Source organism: Protopterus annectens, chromosome 8.part1 (assembly GCF_019279795.1).
Source record: "Protopterus annectens isolate FY-2018-M chromosome 8.part1, PAN1.0, whole genome shotgun sequence".
Lineage (NCBI taxonomy): Eukaryota > Metazoa > Chordata > Ceratodontiformes > Protopteridae > Protopterus > Protopterus annectens.
The window spans coordinates 271,286,205-271,305,769 of record NC_056742.1 but is presented as its reverse complement, the minus strand read 5'-3'; the positions used below and the strand labels follow the sequence as shown (position 1 = coordinate 271,305,769).

General features: G+C 41.4%; 1 protein-coding gene across 1 annotated transcript in view; it reads left to right on the top strand.

Moving 5' to 3' along the window:
- The window catches only part of GPATCH1 (G-patch domain containing 1), a 780,183-nt gene that overhangs the window by 192,261 nt on the left and 568,357 nt on the right, over positions 1 to 19,565 (top strand). Inside the window, exon 6 of the mRNA XM_044081593.1 lies at positions 11,318 to 11,376. Within this exon, the coding sequence (XP_043937528.1) occupies positions 11,318 to 11,376 (59 nt within the window). The remainder of the gene's footprint in view (positions 1 to 11,317; positions 11,377 to 19,565) is intronic.

Below are 19,565 nucleotides of genomic sequence, written 5' to 3'. Positions count from 1 at the left end.
ACTGGCTTTGACTTCAGCCAGGAGAGTCTCGGAGTTACAAGCACTCATGGCTGTGGAACCTTGCATTATTTTTCATCAAGACAGGGTTTCTTTAAGGACTAACCCTACTTTCATGCCTAAAGTGGTTTCTAAAGTGGCTTTAAACCAAACTATTCACCTGCCAACGTTTTTCCCCAATCCAAAAAATAAAGGGGAGAGGATCTTGCATTCTTTGGACGTGCACAGGCAGCTTCGTTTTTACCTGGACAGAACCAAGGATATCAGAAAAACAGAACAACTGTTTGTTTCTTATGCAGCAAATTCCCAAGGCAAGGCTATTTCAAAACAGACCATTTCTAAATGGATTGCTCATGGAATCAGATTTTGTTACTCTCATCATGGAAAGCAAATCCCAGGAAAAATCAGGACTCACTCCACCAGAGCTGCTGCTACTTCTGCTGCTTTTCTCAGGGGAGTACCTACCAAAGATCTTTTGGAAGCTGCAACTTGGAGTTCAGTGCATACTTTCTCTAAGCACTATAATCTACCTCTTTATTCTAAGTCCAGGGCAGGCTTTGCTTCTGCAGTCTTGCAAGGCCTTCTAGCCACCCCTTTTACTCAATAACCTCCACCCTTTATTTCAGCTTTGGGATTCAACCCTACAGTGATGACTGCAACAGTGAAACACGATGAACATAGTACAGTTGTGTACACTTACCATAAATGTAGATGTTTGAGTGTCTTCACTGTTGCAGTCTTGGTTACCCACCCCCCTGCCCCCTCTTATTCTCTCATTAGTGTGGTTCCCTGCTTCACCCTTCTTCTGAGGTGTATTTGCTACAGGGTATGGGGTTTGTTGTACCTTACTTTTAGCCTTTACTTTTGAGCAGCTGACATCTGGGGCAAGAAAAACTGGAGAACATGGCGTTGGCTGGGAGCTTTGTACCCCTGGTGCTCTGATGTCAGGGAGGATGACTGAACAGCCGACGCTGGACCCAGACTTTGGGATTCAGGCCGACCAGGGGCTGCCTGCCGGCAGGAAGAACCCTACAGTGATGACTGCAACAGTGAAGACACTCGAACATCTACATTTATGGTAAGTGTACACAACTGTACTATTTACGGACCATCAATAATGCCAGACATTAGAGTTTTAAACTTATTGCTCAGAAAATGCATGTTGCAAAACATGTTATGCTGTTAACTTTTTAAGTGAATTATAGTACTGTTTATAAAGTGTTCCTGATTTGGGGCCTTTCTGTATTATTTTGGGCTTTGCTCAGAACTCTTGAGCAAATAAGTTGAGCATTATAGTGTCTAGTATCCAGAAATCCTAAAATTACTTTTAAGAGAAATCCATCCTTGAAGATCAGGAGTGTCTACTCTTCTTAACGTCTTAGCTAAGAAATGAGATCAGTCACTCTGAGCTGCCAGTTTGTAGCTGTTAACCTTGCTCGTATTTGTTCACTGATTATTGGCTTACCACAACCTTGTTTAGAATAAAGAATGTAATCGGACAGTGAATGACCTTTTTTTCCTCCTAATCTTCTAACCAGTGGCAACTTTTGTGGGGCCCCCACAGTCATGGATAATCAGGAGACCCTCCATAGCAATGGGTATTGCTGTCTATAATGTTGGTTTTACTGGAGAGAATAATCACCAGCAGGATTTAACTTCATCAAAGACACTATGTCATCGGTACAGCATGTAATGAAGTTATGAAGCCCATTACTTTACAAGATGCTATCAGTATAACCAGAGGTGTCTTTAAATGTTAAAGGAGAAGAAGTGGTGCAAGTCCTTAAGTTTCTAGTTTATTAAGTACACAAGATTGCTGTACTGGCTTTTGTTGTTTTGACAGCATGTAAAAATTATTAAAGTAAAATAACCTGCTGTGGTTGGGACCCCCCCAAGGACCATGGAGCCCCAGTGACCACTGGGTTCGCTGGTGCCTAAAGCTGGTTATGATGAGAAGAGGAAGCCGATGAATTGGAGAAGCAGCTTTTTTGCTTATGCATTCCAAGGTACAGCTGAAAATATGTAACCAAATAGTGGCTGTTCTACCAAAGAAACATTTGTTAAAGAGAACAATTCACACAGGTGAAGCATTTGAATTGGGGGGTTGAAAACAGCAAGGTAAGGGAGGGGTGGTTACCCCCTCAACTCAGTTCTTCAATTTAGCTCTGACTGTTACCCCATCCCTTCCTCTTCCCCCAACTCTTCTTCTTCTCACCTCTGAGGGGAGCAGGCTGTCTGAAAGATGGGTGAGGGGCATTATTTGTCTAGGGTACAGGTTAGAAATTGAGTACTTTCATAGTTTGTGGGCATCCATCCAGTCCCTTAGAACCAGATGCACCTAGCTTTTAGGAATGTTAGAACTTGCAGTGCAGTTGAGAGATATACCCATGAAGAGAAGGGAGATGGATTTTTATTTCAGACATTTTCCTGGTAGCAAACAAGTGTAAGCTTTGGAGACCCATCCTGGACATTTCCAGGCTCAACAGATTTCTTAAGATAGCCATATTTAAAATGCTAACCCTGCAGACCATTCTCCTTTATTGTAACCAGAGACCTTCCTGGTCACCCTGGTCTTAAAGGACTTTTGACTGTCGATGCTGTTTTAAAAGTCTGAGGTTTAAGGTGTGTGTGTGTGTGTGTGTGTGTGTGTGTGTGTGTGTGTGTGTGTGTGTGTGTGTGTGTGTGTGTGTCTGTGTGTGTGTGTCAGTGTGTGTCTGTGTGTGTGTGTCAGTGTGTGTCTGTGTGTGTGTGTGTGTGTGTGTGTGTGTGTGTGTGTCTGTGTGTGTGTGTCAGTGTGTGTGTCAGTGTCAGTTTCTTGGTTTCTCCTTTGGTCTGTCCATAGTGTGCCATAGTGTTCACCAAGTACCTTGAGACACTTTTTGCCTTTTCACAGATGAAAGAAGTCCACATTCTACCAGACCTGGATGACTGCTTTATACACTCTCCATCATTGGAAAGAATAGGCAGATCCTTGTCCATAACTGTGGATTGCCTGCCCATCCTGTGCTTCTCTCTAAACCTCTCAAAATCAATTCAAGCTGTGGAAAACTTAAAAATTTTCCTGGGAATGCTTCAAGATATGAAGAGACACATTTGCCTTCCCAAGGCAAGGGCATGCCAGTTAAAACTCTTCTTTTTTGACCTGGCTTAAAGTCCCATATTGTGGCCAGAGGTATTCTGAAGTCCCTGAGTCACATATTGGCATCAGATTTAATGACACCCTGTGCTAGACAGGATATGAGAGAGCCAGTGGTATGTCAAGAATCTGTGGTAGCAGCATTGGACACCCTCTTCATCAGTTAATTTCATCTGTACCAGGCACCACAAAAGAGTTTATCTGGTGGGCGCAAAAAATTGGAGCTCATCACAGGCATACCTGTGCTTCATCCTTGCCCAGGGGGCACATCTTGTGTAGCTGAAGATTCAGGGCATCTGCAGGTAATGATGGTGCTGCTCTTGGCCATGATGGCTTATGCAAAGAGAGACACATTGTTGTTAGCTATGCAAGACTGCCTGTGATGATATGGGAACTGATAGCTCAGGGTGGGCTACATATCCAAGAGTCCATTAGCACAGAATGTAATGACAGGCAGGGTGAGGCTATCTGTTGTCCATTACACACAAGTGGTGTTTGCCATGGATAGACCTCTTCCTGTCAGAGCATTACCAGGTAAAAATATTTTGCTCTAGATTCCTATCCAGAAAGGCCTGGATAAAAAATGCTTTTGACATCCATTGGATGTCCTTCAAGGATGCATCTGCAGTCATCACATATGGGTTGTCCTGCCTCAGGCAGCCCTTCGGTCGGCCGGATTCCAAAGTCTGGGTCCGGCGTCGGCTGATGTCGCACTTTCCCCGACGTCAGAGCGCCTGGGGTATAAAAGCATCAGCCGACGCCATCTTCCCCAGTCTTTCTTGCCACGTGGTGCCCGAAGCAGAAGCAGTTCACAAGTGCCGGTCGGCCAGCTCCTGTAATTCAGCTACCGAAGACTTCAAAAGCTAAGTACCCCGTTGGGGACTCTTTCTTGCCTCAGCCGATGTCAGATAAAGTTAATAATTGTTTAACTTGTGGGAAACAAATACCTCATAAGGATTTCCACTCTTACTGCCTCCCCTGCCTAGGCCCAGACCACGACGTCTCGGCCTGTTCTGCCTGTGCTTCCTTCAACCGACGCACTCTTAGACGTCGGGCAGAGTTTGCAGAGGAATTTTTTGAGGCTAGTTTTTCGTATAACATGCCGTCGGAGACTCCGACTTCTCATTTAGTTAAGAAATGGAAGGACAAGGACCGACACACGCGGGCCGCGGTTTCGGCTGAAACCACTGCCAGGCCTACTGCGATTGTCTCGGTCTCAGCTGAAACAGAGTCCTTGGTACTTCCAATTACCGAAACCGCTCAACCGACTACCTCGGTCCCGGAGGCCCCGGCTGTGTCTGTTATTGAATTTCCAACAGAAACTGGTGTCCTGGAACCTCCCGACACCATTCCTTTAGACAAATCTACACCAGCACGTGGTGCAGCCAGGCCTCCTGCATCCATATCCATTAAGGCATTCTCCAGGGCTAAAGCTGCTAAACTCTCAAAAGCTTTGCCTCCCAAGGTTATCCCTCAGGGACCCTCTACTGGTTCACAGATTCTAAGCTTAGCAGAGGATCTTATCTCCTTAATTAGGGGTTCTCAACCTCATCCGGACAGGGGCTCTCAACCTCCTTCAGACAAAAGGCCCAGGGTTGAGCCCTCTGATCCCCACTCCTCAGATGAGGCCTCTGATGGCTCTACTCTCTCGGACCACCAGGAGGAGGCATTTTCGGCCTACGAGGATTCTGATACAGAGGAATCTATTCCCTCGGCCTCCCTTCCTGAAGAGTTTTCCTTTGGGGAGACACTACACACCATGAGGGAGCATTTCCAATGGCAGGGCCAGGAATTCTCTGATTCCAGGAAAAGATTAAGGACCTTTTTTACATTTGCCTCAGCATAGACCTTTAGCTATTCCTCCTGTTTTGAATGTCATTGATGATGTGTACTCTGACTCTAACACAACCCCTGATTCTCTCCCTCCGGCTCCTGCCAAACCCGATAGGTACTACAGGGTCCCGGACTCACATCTTTACCTTTACAAGGCCCACTCTGCTGATCCAGAAACTATTTCCCAGGGCCCTAAAGGGGTTGCAGCTGCCACTGCTAAAAATCCTCTCCCCTCTGAAAGGGAGTCCAGAGCTTTAGAGATGGGGTAAAAAAGTGTATACTTCTGCTACTCTTTCTATGAGGGCATTAAATTGTCAATTTCATATGATACAGTACCAAGAGTATTTGTTAGATGAATTGCATAAAAAACTGTCTTCACCTGACCCCCTAGACCGCAAGTCACTTCAGGATCTGGTACATAACTCACAACAGGTTAGCAACCATTTCTTGCAATGTGGTTATGATGCATTGGAAGCTTTATGTAGGTCAGCTATGACAGGTGCAGTCATACGTAGGCATGCTTGGCTGAAGGAACAATCTCTGCCAGACCATGTTAAAGCAAAGCTGCTGGATGCTCCTCTGGAAAAGCAAAAGTTATTTGGCTCCACGGCTCAGGAGGTCCTAAAGAAATTTGAAGAAAAGGCAAAATCCGTACAAACAGTCAAGGATTTTCTCCAAGTACAACCACCAAGATTCAGCAGGAATTGGCCTTCCAAGAATTGGTCCTTTCCAGACACAGAGAGGTTTCAGAGAGGCAAGAACAGGCGTGCCAGAGGTAGAGGGCAAGCTAGAAGCTCCTACAGAGGATGTCAATGGCAGCTTCCCAACCAGAGAGGTAATGCAGGACCTTCAACTGCTGCACAAGGACAGGCTCAATGACTTTACTTTGACACCGCCAACCAGGGCTCAATTGGAAGCACCTTTGGGCAGAAAGCTTTCTTTATTCTCAGAAAATTGGCACAGTATTACAAGGGACAAATGGACACTACAAATAATAGACAAAGGATACAGGTTTCATTTCCACACATTACCAAAAAGAAAGGGCATGCCAGACCTGCCACCGAATCAAAGGGCAGAGGCTTTGAAACAAATTTCCAGCTTAATACAAATGAAAGCTATAGAAAAGGTTCCTCTCTCAGAACAAGGCCAAGGATTTTATTCCAGGCTATTCCTTGTTCCAAGAAAAGAAAACAATGGAGGCCTATTCTCGACTTGTCCGCACTGAATACTTATCTCATTGTGCCAAAGTTCAAAATGCTGACTCTACAGCAGCTCCTTCCCATGCTGGGCAAGGGGTCTTGGCTGGTAACTCTAGACCTCAAGGAGGCATACCTGCATGTCCCTATCAGACAAAGTTGCAGAAGACACCTCAGATTTCTTGCAGGGTCAGAGCATTATCCATTCTCAGCATTGCCCTTTGGCTTATCTACTGCGCCCAGAGTATTCACGAAATGCCTGGCATCAGTAATTGCACACTGCAGACTTCAGGGGATTCAAATATACCCATATCTGGACGACTGCCTTATACAAGCGGACAGCCAGCAAACTTTGGTAAAACACTTGAATTATGCCATCCACCTACTTCAGGCCTTGGGATATACAGTCAACTTTCACAAATCAAGACTTGTTCCATCCCAGAGAACAACCTTTCTGGGTGCAGATCTAGATACAACCACCCAAATGGCCTTCCTCACAGAAGAAAAACAAAGTCAACTACCAGATTACTTCAAAAATCTGACAAGACAAACCCAGCTCACTGCAAGGAAAATCCTGCAGGCCCTGGGTTACATAGCTTCTTGCATCCTTCTGATTCCGCAAGCAAGACTACATATGAGGAAACTACAATGGTACCTAAGGAGTTTATGGACTCAGCACAGTCACAGCCTGGAAACCTTGATACCACTCATTCCATGCCTTCAAAAGGAATTTCTGTGGTGGGCTCAAGCAAGCCAGTCAAACAGGGGTCTGCCTTCCAGCATACCAATAGCCAGCCAAACCATTACAACAGACGCTTCAGACCACGGATGGGGAGCGCACATGGAGGGCAGATGCATTCAAGGTCTATGGTCACAAAAAGAGCTACGCATGCACATAAACCAAAAGCAAATGCTGGCAGTGATACATGCAGTCGAAGCCTTCAAACCCTTTCTGCATCACGGCCATCTGCTAATAAGGACAGACAACACCACGGTTATGTGGTACATAAGCAAGGAGGCACCCATTCCTATCCTCTTTGCAGGCTGGCAATGACTCTATGGGAACTTTCCTTGAAACTCAGTATACAGCTACAATCCCAATTTGTGCCAGGGAAAGACAATATACTGGCGGACAGCTTAAGCAGAAATATCATGGATGCGCACGAATGGATGCTGCACCCAGACATCTTTCTACAGATAACACAATTATGGGGGAGGCCGGACTTAGATCTTTTTGCCTCCCCCCACAATCATCAACTGAAGAAATTCTGCTCAAGGACATACCACCTACAAGCATGGAAAGTGGATGCCCTCTCTTTCAGCTGGAGAACTCTAACAGTGTATGCATTTCCACCTCTCCCATTTAATGACCAAGGTTTTACTGAAGATCAGGACAGAGCAGCCAAAAGTGATTCTGATAGCTCCGGACTGGCCAAGACAACACTGGTACCCACTCTTAAAGAGTATGTCACGCACGAAACCATGGCCTCTTCCTCTATGGCCACTTCTACTGACACAGCACAATTACAAAACTCTGCATTCCAACCTGAAAACCTTGCAACTAACAGCCTGGAAAATACCTTGACTCCTCCTCAGGACAAGCTATCCCAGAGAGTGAAAGATATTATTATGGAAGCTCGCCGACCTTCCACAAGAAGGGCATATTCAGCAAAATGGAAAAGATTTCACATTTGGAACACCACAAAGGGCCTAGATGTGACAGTGATGAACATGGCACATATCCTGGAATACTTGGCAGAAATGATCCACAATGGTCTGTCACTCTTCCATTAAAATTCATGCTTCAGCAATTTCAGCAGAGTACAATACTGATCCACCTGTCTTCTCTCATCCTCTTCTAAGACAGTTTCTAAGAGGAATCAAAAACATCAATCCTCCAAGGAAACCACCTCTACCTACTTGGGACCTTAACTTCGTGTTGGAAAAACTAACACTGCCTCCCTTTGAACCAGCAGCATCTGCAGAACTACAGTTCCTGTCTTGGAAGACTGCTTTCCTTCTGGCCATAACTTCAGCAAGAAGAGTATCTGAGTTATAGGCCCTTATGGCAGTACAGCCATTTCTTATTTTTCATCAGGACAGAGTTTCATTGAGAACCAATCCTACATTTATGCCAAAGGTGGTATCCAGGGTTTCATTAAATCAAGCTATTCACTTGCCTACCTTATTTCCAAATCCACAAAACAAAGGGGAGAAACTTCTGCACACCCTGGACATACACAGACAGTTGCGCTACTACTTGGACAGAACTAAAGGTTACAGAAAAACTGACCAGCTGTTGGTAGCTTATGCTGCTGGTACACAAGGAAAAGCAATTTCCAAACAGACAATTTCAAAATGGATAGGGAATTGCATTCGTTTTGTTACTCCTTTCATGGAAAAACTGTGCCAGCTAACATTAGACCTCATTCCACGAGAGCCACAGCCACCTCCACAGCCTTCTTAAGAGGGGTGGCTACCAAGACATTTTAGAAGCTGCTACATGGAGCTCCGTGCATACATTTGCCAAGCATTACAATTTACCTTTATATTCCAGATCCAGAGCAGGCTTTGCTACGGCAGTCCTGCAGGGCATTTTAGCTACACCATCCTTTACATAGTTCCTCCACCCCAGATTGGCTATGGTATTCTACCCATATGTGATGACTGCAGATGCATCCTTGAAGGACATAGTACAGTTTTGTACCTACCATAAATGTAGATGTCCGATAGGTATGCATCTGCAGTCAGGTTTACCCTCCCTCCTTCCCCTCTGTGGTATTTCTTGGGTACTTACCCCTCTTACAGCTAGCTGGGGGGATCTATTATGGTGTATTTGTTATATTATTGTGCATGTTTGGATTTTTAAATGCATCTCTCCAAATTTAGCCTTCCTTAGAGGGCACCTGGCATCTGGGGCAAGAAAAACTGAGGAAGATGGCGTCGGCTGATGCTTTTATACCCCAGGCTCTGGCGTCGGGAAAGTGTGACATCAGCCGACGCCGGACCCAGACTTTGGAATCCGGCCGACCGAAGGGCTGCCTGAGGCAGGACAACCCATATGTGATGACTGCAGATGCATACCTATCGGACATCTACATTTATGGTAGGTACAAAACTGTACTTTCAGGAATCTTACTTTATGTATTCCCATTCTTGCCCTTTTTGCCAAAAGTGCTCCAAAAAATCAAATGAGGACAGATTTTTAAAGGTAGGGCCTTTATGGCTCAGGCAGCTATGCCACACTCTGCTGATTCAGGTGGCCAGAAAGGGTTCTCATTTTTTTCAATATTGCATTTATTTACCCAAAATGAAGGGACTCTGGTTAAATAAAACCTAAAGAGCCTGAAGATGGTTGAATTTATCCTGTCAGTCTATTAGCTTTCAAGGATCAGCTTTCCGAGAACATGATTAGCATCATACAAAAAGGCAAATAATGGAGTACTATGAGTTTATGTATGGTTAAGTGGAAAATATTTTTGTTTTTGATAGTGCTTAGCTAATGGAGCTAACCCCAGAGAGTAAAATGAAACACAAGTTCTGTAGTGTTTAGCATAATTTCCAGAGGGTCCTGCCGTATATCTCTGTCAAAGTACACCTTTCATCCTTTTGAAGTGCACCTCCCTTAGAACCCCTAGTACCCTCTAACTTATTTGTCAAGCGGTTTTGAAGTGAGGGTAGTATCTCAGACTTCAAGGCAATAATGCCCCATCCATATGATATGAACTTTGTCACTGAAGACCTAGCCTTACTACTTTGTGAACAAGTTGTACCCATGATATTAAAATTCTGTCCTAAAAGTAACACTTCCAGTGGCAGTAACATCAGAGAGAAGGGTAACAGAATTGCACACCTTTATGTCAAAGAGCTAGAATTGACTTTCTGCAAGGCAATAATAAGTATTGGGGACTAACTGTCTAAAAGATGCCTACAAGTTGGGCCTCAGCCAAGCTGTCAAACTGTCCACATTTTCCTCAAAACTCTCTGAATAAAATAGAGTATTGCAGTTGCTAGATGCCCACAGTCATCTCAGATACTTTATTGCCAGAACCAAACATATAAGGCAGACAGATAAATTCATACAGAGGGGAAGGCCAGAAAGTCAGTCTCTAAACATTTTTTTCAGAATGATTGGCTGTTTCTTCTGCCTTTTCATACAATCCAGTACAAACCCCTAGGAGCCACAGTCAGTGCCAGCTGCTCTACAGCAGCAGCCTTTTTCAAGAATGTGTCTGTTAGTGCATTTGTGAGTCAGCAATTTGGATATCTGAGCATACTTTCTCCAAACATTTAAAGCACAGGCAAGGTTTTTCCTCTGCCATTTTGAGAGGTATGATATGATAGTACTCTTGTGAGGAATTTCAGTACTGCTTTAGGTATTATTCCCATACATAAATAATTTTACTGTACTGGTGATCCCTGCGATGGTCATGTTACAGTTGTGTGACTAACTCATTATAACGTTAGTAGAAGGATCCTTCTTTCCAGCCTCCTAGCTTTGCTCTTCACTCCCATTGGAGACTTTAGGTCCATATATATATATATATATATATATATATATATATATATATATATATGTGTGTATATATATATATATATATATATATATATATATATTTTTTTTTTTTTATAACAGGTGGCAAGACCAGCACTCCACATATGTGGGAAACCTCAGCCCCCAAGCATTTATAGAACTACCCCAAGGTTTCACAGCAGTTGCTGAAAGTTGTTTCATCAGCTTTTAATATTTGGCCTATTGGAATTTGCAAAAATTGCTGTTGACAAAATGAAATGCACACAAACAGATCTGGGCAATTTTCCAGAGTATATTAGCGATTCATATGTTGACATGGACATTCATCTGTTTTCTATCAACTGTTTTTTTTTAAATAAAAGTAGTGCCTGCATGATTTTTATGTAAATGCTTAACAGCTCATCATATTGCATTGCATACATTTGTTATCACTGTACTTGATTTAGACATTGTGTTATGTATTAAGTGAAAGGAGAAAAAGGGTACTTTGGATCCACAATATGTTTCGACTTGCATGTTAAGCTCTTCACAGTAAAAAGGTCATTGTCATGCAACATTAATTAAAAAGTTGGCATGCACATTTTGCTTTTTACACATTTTGTTTCTCATATTTCTTTTCAGATCCTGGAGTTAAAATATATGGGTGTGCATTACCAGATGAAGGTTCATTTGGATCTGAGGTATAGTTTAAGTAACTTTGAAACTCCATGCAATAAAAGAAAGGTGCCTGAACATCAGCTTTGAAAGGGGCATTTTGGTTAATTATACTAGATCTGTAAAATAAGGTTAATTTTGTTTTTCACTTCCTCTGGCTCCATATGTTACATTTGTGTTAGATGAGATAATTTGCAATCTTGATAATTCTGTTTCTGATAGGCTTAGATTTATTGTACAGTACTTTAATTGTGGGGTTCAAAAATGCTCTTACACTACACTGCCCTGAGTTTTCACTCTAATATTCTTGATAGTATTTCTCTCTCTATTTATATATCTGTGTGTGCATGTACATGTGAACATAGTAAACACTTGCACTGCCCTAGAAACCCAAGAGCTTATCTGATGCATGGAGAATGGAAACAGTTATCCCTTTAATTACTTCAAAAATTGGAGTAGTGTAGTTCAAGAAGTTTTGAATTCCCATCCCTTGACAAATGCAGCTCACATCCAGGTTTTTTTAATATATGATTTGACGTAAGTGAAAGTAGCAGTTGCCAACAGCCTTGTTCTCAAATAAAATATTTTACTCTGATATTTATGATGGGGTAGTAAAGTTTTTTTAATGATGCCTCCCTGCTACTTTATGACCTTTGGCACCCTTATCTTTGAGAGTCAAATGAGAGGGACCGTCATTGTAGTGGCTTTCGCTATGGCAGCTGTTAGGGAAGTTTTTCCAATTTTTTTTTTTTTAAGCTCTAACACAAGTGACATAATCCTTAAAGACTAGCTGTCTCGTGTATGTAGTCTTAATATGCAATGGGGGATTCTACCAAAGGACCATGCATCCTGAGCATGCACTCCCATGCCCTCCCACTTGAAGAGAGGTGAGCTGGTGATGTCATGTCACTTCACTTCTCCTTGCCTGCCAGCTCTAGAAGGAACCCAAGATGCTAATCAGTCTGGGTTCAACTTGATGTTGTAAAGTTTTTAAGATAGAATTTACTGTTTTAAGATACTTGTTTTAATGTGAAGTCTTATAATCCTATGCAGTCATTATCCAGGGAGGGAGGTTAGGGGAAATTCATCATTTTGCAATGTTCAACTTCTTTTGTAACCTGCTTTTATTGGTTTCATCTCTTCTCATTTTGTTTGGTGCCAGAAACAGTAACACTAGACTGTACTTGTTCATGTAGCAGCCGCGAGAAACTAATTTGATTTTCTGTGAAGTAGCACAAGTCAATGTATTTTTTTTTTGAAAATCTTTTTATTTTATTATCTTATAGACAAACAATACAAACCACAGAAGAACACTGTACAAACATCAACAAAAACTATATACAACTATACATTGCCCATATCATTCACATTATATACAACAGATAATAAATTAAGGAGATATAATGCAAAAATGAAAAGTGTTTCAGGTTAAAAGACAGTCAAAGAGTACATTCCAAAAATTTTCAGAACAGAACTTGTGATTACCTTTATAAAAGAGATACTTTTGTGCCCTAATATGCCTAATTACCAATTCCTTTAGACCTTCCCATGTTAGTGCGGCTTGGCACTTCCAATGCAATGAGACATAATATTTGATAAATATGACAATTGAAATCACCACCTTGAGCTGAGCTTTAGGAATATTATCAGGAGGGATATGTAATAAAGCAAATTGCCAAGAAAGTGTTGATTTTTCGTATTCCATTTTCTCCAGAATAACTTTAAGGGCACACCATAGTCTGTACACACATTTGCAACTCCAGAAAATGTGATATATATCGGCTACTTGATCCTTACAAAATGGACACAGAGAAGACGAGTTGGGATGAATTTTATTAATGATTGCAGGTGTTAAATACGCATTATTGGTGATCATGAGTTGCGTATAAAATAATTTTTTAAAAGGGATAAATTTAATACTTGATTTGAAAGCCTCTTTCATTAGTGCGGGAGTTATACTCGGGTCCTTATCTGACCAGAATTTAGAAAATACTGGCAAATTGTTAGATCTAATAGAGATTAATAACTTATATACATTGGAAATCATTTTCTTTTTTAGCAGAAGAAGTTTCCAAATAACCTTGGCAATTTCGATATTTTCTCTAGATAGGTCAGGATGATCAAAGTATGGATTCAATAGTTCAAAGATTTGTCTAGTTATTAAAGTATATTTATTGGATAAATTAAAGGTTTGCCTGATCTCGGATAATTTCAGATGTTTGACTAAGAAAAAGTCTGCCATGCACTTATCCTTATTAAGGGGGAAATTGTCCAGATTTATCAAGTTACCATTTAGAGTTAAATTGGGATTTAGATGTATTGGTTGGAGGGAAATGAACGCCTGCAAAAGTTTTAGCGAAGACAATAGTTTATGAAATCTGATAACGTTATATTTGAGGCCATAGAAGATTTTATATTTGTCTAGACTAACTTTGCTCAAGAAAGGTAAGGCGGATGGATTGAATTTAAGGGATCTAATATAATTGAAGTAAAGTAATACCCAGTTAGGGTGCCAGGCATCTGAGGTATTAATATAGTTTGCTATCTTAATAATTCTACTACTTTGAATAATATCATAGTAAAGTTTGAAGTCAGGAAGAGAAATACCACCCAAATCCTTTGGGTAAGTAAGTTTGGAGTACGAAATTCTCACCAATTTAGGAGACCAAATAAACTTAGAGAAGGTTGAGTGTAATTTATTGAAAAAGTATAGAGGGATAATCGAATTAGTCGAGTTGAAAATATACAAGAATCTGGGAAGGATATTCATTTTTATAATAGTTGCACGTGCCAGAAAGGGAAGCTTAAGTTGAGACCATCTCTTTAAATCCCATTGCACCTCCTTCCAAAGAGAAGAAATGTTCTCCTGGTATGAAATAGATTGATCAGTTGAGAAAGTTACCCCCAGGTAACGAAGATTTGAATTAACTGGAATAACATCAGAGGAAAAATTTAGGGGATATGGTGATGTGATATTAACCGGAAAATTTTGAGATTTGTTTTTGTTAACTTTGTAGTTGGCAAATTTTGAGAAGATATTTATGGATTTCATGATTTTCTCTAAGTCCGAATTTGGTAAAGAGAGGGAAATATTTAGATCATCCGCAAATGCCGAGAGGGGGATACTAGTTCTAAATAGCTTGGGGATGATCTGATGAGTTTTTTGTTTAATAAGAAGGAAGAGAGGCTCTATATATAGATTAAATAATAAATGAGAGAGAGGGCAACCTTGTCTCGTACCATTAATTATGTTAATCCTCTCAGATATACCATTATTAATATGTAGTGTTGTATAGGCTTTGTGGTAAATGGTCTCAATAAATTTTGTGAACGATGTAGGAATGTTAAATAGAGGTAGAATAGAGAGTAAAAATTTCATACTCATTCTATCGAAGGCCTTAGAAGCATCTATTGCTAGAGTGTACAGGGGGTACCTAGCTAAAGACGGGAAAGTTATCATAGCTTCTAAAGCTAGAGTATGATCCGAGGTCTGTCTATTTCTAATGAAGCCCGATTGTTCTTTAGAGACTATACTAGGTAGCAGTACTTTAAGTCTATTGGCAAAAATTTGGGCCAAGATCTTTAAGTCTACATTAATAATGGATATGGGTCTAAAATTTTCCAGTTTGGTAGAATCTGCTTTACCTTTAGGGATAAGAATAGTCTTAGATGCAATGAAATGGGGATCGCTTATACCCTGGTGGAGAATATGATTATAAATCAAATATAAAGCCTGTGAGAACTTGTTGGGATATAGTTTGTAGAATTCTGCTGTGAATCCATCAGGACCCGGGGCCTTATTCAATTTGAGGTTATTGATCACATCCAGGACTTCCTGAGAAGTAATTTCTTTATCTAACAAGTGAAATTGATCCGTATTTAGTTTTGGGAAAGATAATTCTTTAAGGGTATCATATAGCACGAAAAAATTGATAGGATCATTAGGTGAGCTATAGAGCTCAGTGTAAATTTTTTGAAAGATTTTTATAATATCCTGTGTATCATGGTAGAGTTTGTCTTGATAAGAAATTTGAGAGAAAATGTGTGATGGCTTATTCTGATTAATTAGCCTAGCCAAGAACCTAGACGGGCATTGAGCCCAATCGGAATATTTGGCCAGCATTTTGGTTTCATGAGCTGATAAATTATCTGCCTGTAGAGATAAATAATCTTTCTGCATCTTAACTAACTGCAATTCTATCACGCTATCATATTTGATCTGCAGTTTATTCTCCCATTCTGATATTTTCTTGCTCATTTCAGACTCCCTTTTAAGATATAATTTTTTGAAGTAAGAGGCTTTATTTATCAGAATGCCCCTAATTACCGCCTTTGTGGAGGCCCATAATATATCTATAGGAATATCCTGGTCTTTTGATGCTTGTATAAATTGGTTTAAGTTATCTTCTATAATCGAAGCAATTCCTCCTTTTTGAAGTGGATTAGGATTAAGTCTCCACCACAATGGACCATTTCTACTGTTACACCTCTGATTGTAATCTAGGGAGAGGGATAATTTTGAGTGGTCAGATAAATTTCTGTTATCAATATGTAGTTCTATTTGGTAGTTAGCCAGGACCGAAGAAAGAAGAAAGAAATCAATTCTGGACCAACTCTTATGACAATTGGAGAAAAAAGTGAAGTTAACTCTATTAGTGGGTTTTCTGTGTGATATAAATGGGTCAAGCAAATTGAAATCTTCCTTGAGCTCAGCTAAAACTGACACTGCTAGTTTATTATAATTTGTATTACCATTCGACCTATCTGTAGTGTGGTTCTGAACGGAGTAAGTCAATGTATTTTTCAGTGCTGCAGGAAGTTGTTGTCCCTTAAACAAGGTATCTACTTACAAGCCAGAAAAAGCATTCTGATAAGTTTAACATACTGTTGTGCACGTAATTTAGTACATTAAGTAGCTGCTTGATTAATAAATAATGTTGAATGGAAGTTATTAGATGAACATGCAGTTTCTAGCCACCAATCGGGTATTGCAATGTCACCCTTGAATGCAGCAAAATACTTACAGCTCACATGAATTTCCTAAAGCAGGTTGGTCAATTAACACTAAGGCAAGAAAATGTGATTTAGAGAATGGTGTGGTCACAGTGAAAAAGGCCTTTCATCAGCTTTTCTCTGAATTCCACACTGACACTGTCAAACTTGACCAAGTAAGTGTTCTTCCTAGCTCCCCATGCATTGCATTAGCAAAGGCATCCACTACATTCAGGGGCACACACACACACACACACACACACACACACACACACACACACACACACACACACACACACACACACACACACACACACACACACACACACACACACACACACACACACACACACACACACACACACACACAAAATCTCTCTTCCAGACATTCCCACACATAATCATACTCACTGTTCACCTACATGCATGCTTCAACACACACACACACACACACACACACACACACAGGCACACCTACAGACATGCACACAGGCACACCTACAGACATGCACACATGTCCACAAGCATACAAACACTAACATCTCCCCACCCTTCACATCTTCACTGAACTTACTTGCACTGCACGTTCTCTCATAGGAGTGAATGGGTGACAGCTGTACTTTTACTGCAGTTACTTTATTTGCTACTAGTGTAAAATTTTATCCAACTAAGTGGTTCTCTGAATCTCTTGCTGGTGCAAATTGGGAGCCAATGATGTTTTTGGGGAGACCACATGGCTAATTAGTGTTAGCCACTCCTCTGGACTACCACATTAGCATGCAGCTCTGACTGCAAGACCACCCTCCATGCTGGTCTCTGAATTGATAGGGAAAACTTCCAAGATAAGTCGTTCTGAATCCCAGATTCGATCTTGAGGTTTACTCAGTGGCCCAGAAAAAAATTACTTTAGCCTTAGCTGTCTATTGTAGAAGTAATAAAAACTGCCTGATTATCTTGCAGCATTGAAAACAAGCAGTGTTTAAATTGGCTTTTTTTCTTACAGCAACCCAGCATAAAGAATTATGTTCATAGGTGTGTACTAGGCTAATGGCCCTGGAGCCTTTACAAGCCTAGCCCATAGGATTACCCTGGCATCATGCCACCTGACCTTAGTTCCCATTGCCTCTGTCGAGTAGAGCCACTGGAGTGATCTCCGGAGTGAATTTTCTATTTCCCATCCACTCATCAAGATTTCTCTCGAAGAGGGCCAGTGAAGTGCTCTGTTTGACATGTATGGGAAGTCTGTTCCATAGCATGGGCAGTCTCTGGGTTATGAACCTGTTCCTCCAGCACGTTCTTTTGATGGTGGTAATGAGGTAGAGGTCTCTGGAGCATGTGGTGCGGAGGGATTGGGACTTCTTTAGATGTAGCGTTTCTAACAGAGCTGTGTCAGACATGACTTTATAATTCAAGCAGAGATTGCCTCTAAGGCGATATGAGACAGAGAATAGTTGGAGTTTTTTGAGTCTGGCCATATAGGACAAGTGTTTAAGGCCTAGGATCCTCTTTGTGAGGTACTTTTGCAGCCTCTCCAGTTGTTGCAGGTGTCTAGTGAGGTACATGCCAAATGGGACATTGTACTTGATGATTGGCCTAATGAGGTTAGAGCAGAGAGAGACAATGACCTCTTTCTTCCTTCCAGGATGCAAAACCCTTAGTAATGAGCTGTGCCACATAGAAGGACTTTCTGACCACAGTGTCAGTGTGGTGGTCATGAGAGGTTACTGTCAACCTGTGTTCCCAGATCTCTTAACGCCTTCTGTGCTCAGTGGACTACCATCGATGTGGTGATTCATGGGAACTTTGTTTTTCCCAAAGGGGAAATGTCATTAAGAAATTAAAATAGCTTACAAGGAAAAATAAAAATATAGCTTATAAGTAAAAATAAAGGAAAATAGTTTGACTTTAAATTTGTGGGACCAGTAGTGTAGAACTGCACTGTAAATCAGAGTCAGCTACATCTGATGGAGGAGTTTATCATGATCTGATTTACAGATGCTTTTACAAGAGTGTACTGATGTAGTTTGTACAGTATGCCTCTTCATCATGCTTTCACATTGCTTTGATGCTTTAAGATGAATTTCAAAATTTGGCGTTAAACTATTTTAGTAAATTGCTATTTTAGGCTGTTACTGTTGTCTCTTGAGCTTGGTTGACCTAAAGGTATAGTTTACCATAGTAAGGGCTTCTGATTCTTATAGTGAGTACACCTGACATAGGACTTAACCAGTGGATGTTCTTTGTGTTTCACTGTTGCAATCATTACATTAGGGTAATCCTGTGGCAGGTTACCCATAGTCGGCCTGAATTCCAAAGTCCTGGGTCCTGTGTCGGCCGCTGTCACCCCTTCCCTGATATCAGGTCGTCAGGGGTATAAAAGAAACAGCCAATGCCTGAAGCAGAAGCAGTTCGCAAGTGCCAGTCGGCCGACTCCTGAGATTTTCGTGTTCGAGTTTCAGACCCAAAGTCTTCAATAAAGCTAAGTACCCCATTGGGGAAACTTTTTTCTTGCTCCAGACCGATGTCAGAAAAAGTTAATAATTGTATTTCTTGTGGAAAGCAAATACCTCATAAGGATTTTCATTCTTACTGTATTCCTTGCCTAGGCCTTGATCACAACGTTTCTGGTTGTCGGTTTTGTGCTAGTTTTAACCAACGCACTATTAAGCATCGGTATGATTTTGCTTTAAACAATTTTGGACGCCGGTTTAATTATCCAGAAATGTCATTGGATAGCCATCCGGCTACCGGAGTTCACAAAAAACGTAAAGAAAAGGAGAGAGATGAACAGCTGAGGTCCAAAACCGACGACGATACTTCTCCTAAGCCAGTCGCCGGTTCTCAGTGAGGCGCTTTCTCAGCCCCTGATGCCCACTACTTTAGAGTCGCAGGCCGCAACCGACTCTCACGTGGAGTCAGCTATGCCACTGGAAACTCAAGGTATTGGAGTCTTGGACACCATTCCCTCAGATGGGTCTGGAGTCGCTGAGCAGGCACCGGCTTCTGAGGGTGTATTCAGACCCAAACATCCTTACATTAAACCAACTTCAGCTTTAAAGGCAAAGACTAAAGCAAAGAAACAAACTCAAGAGCCACGTGGACAGGCCTCTATGCCCAAAAAACAGATGCTCAAAATTGCCAAAGACTTGATTACCTTGATCAGGGGTTCCCATCCCCCTCCATCCAGATAAGAGGCCTAGGCAAGAGACTGACTATGAATCCT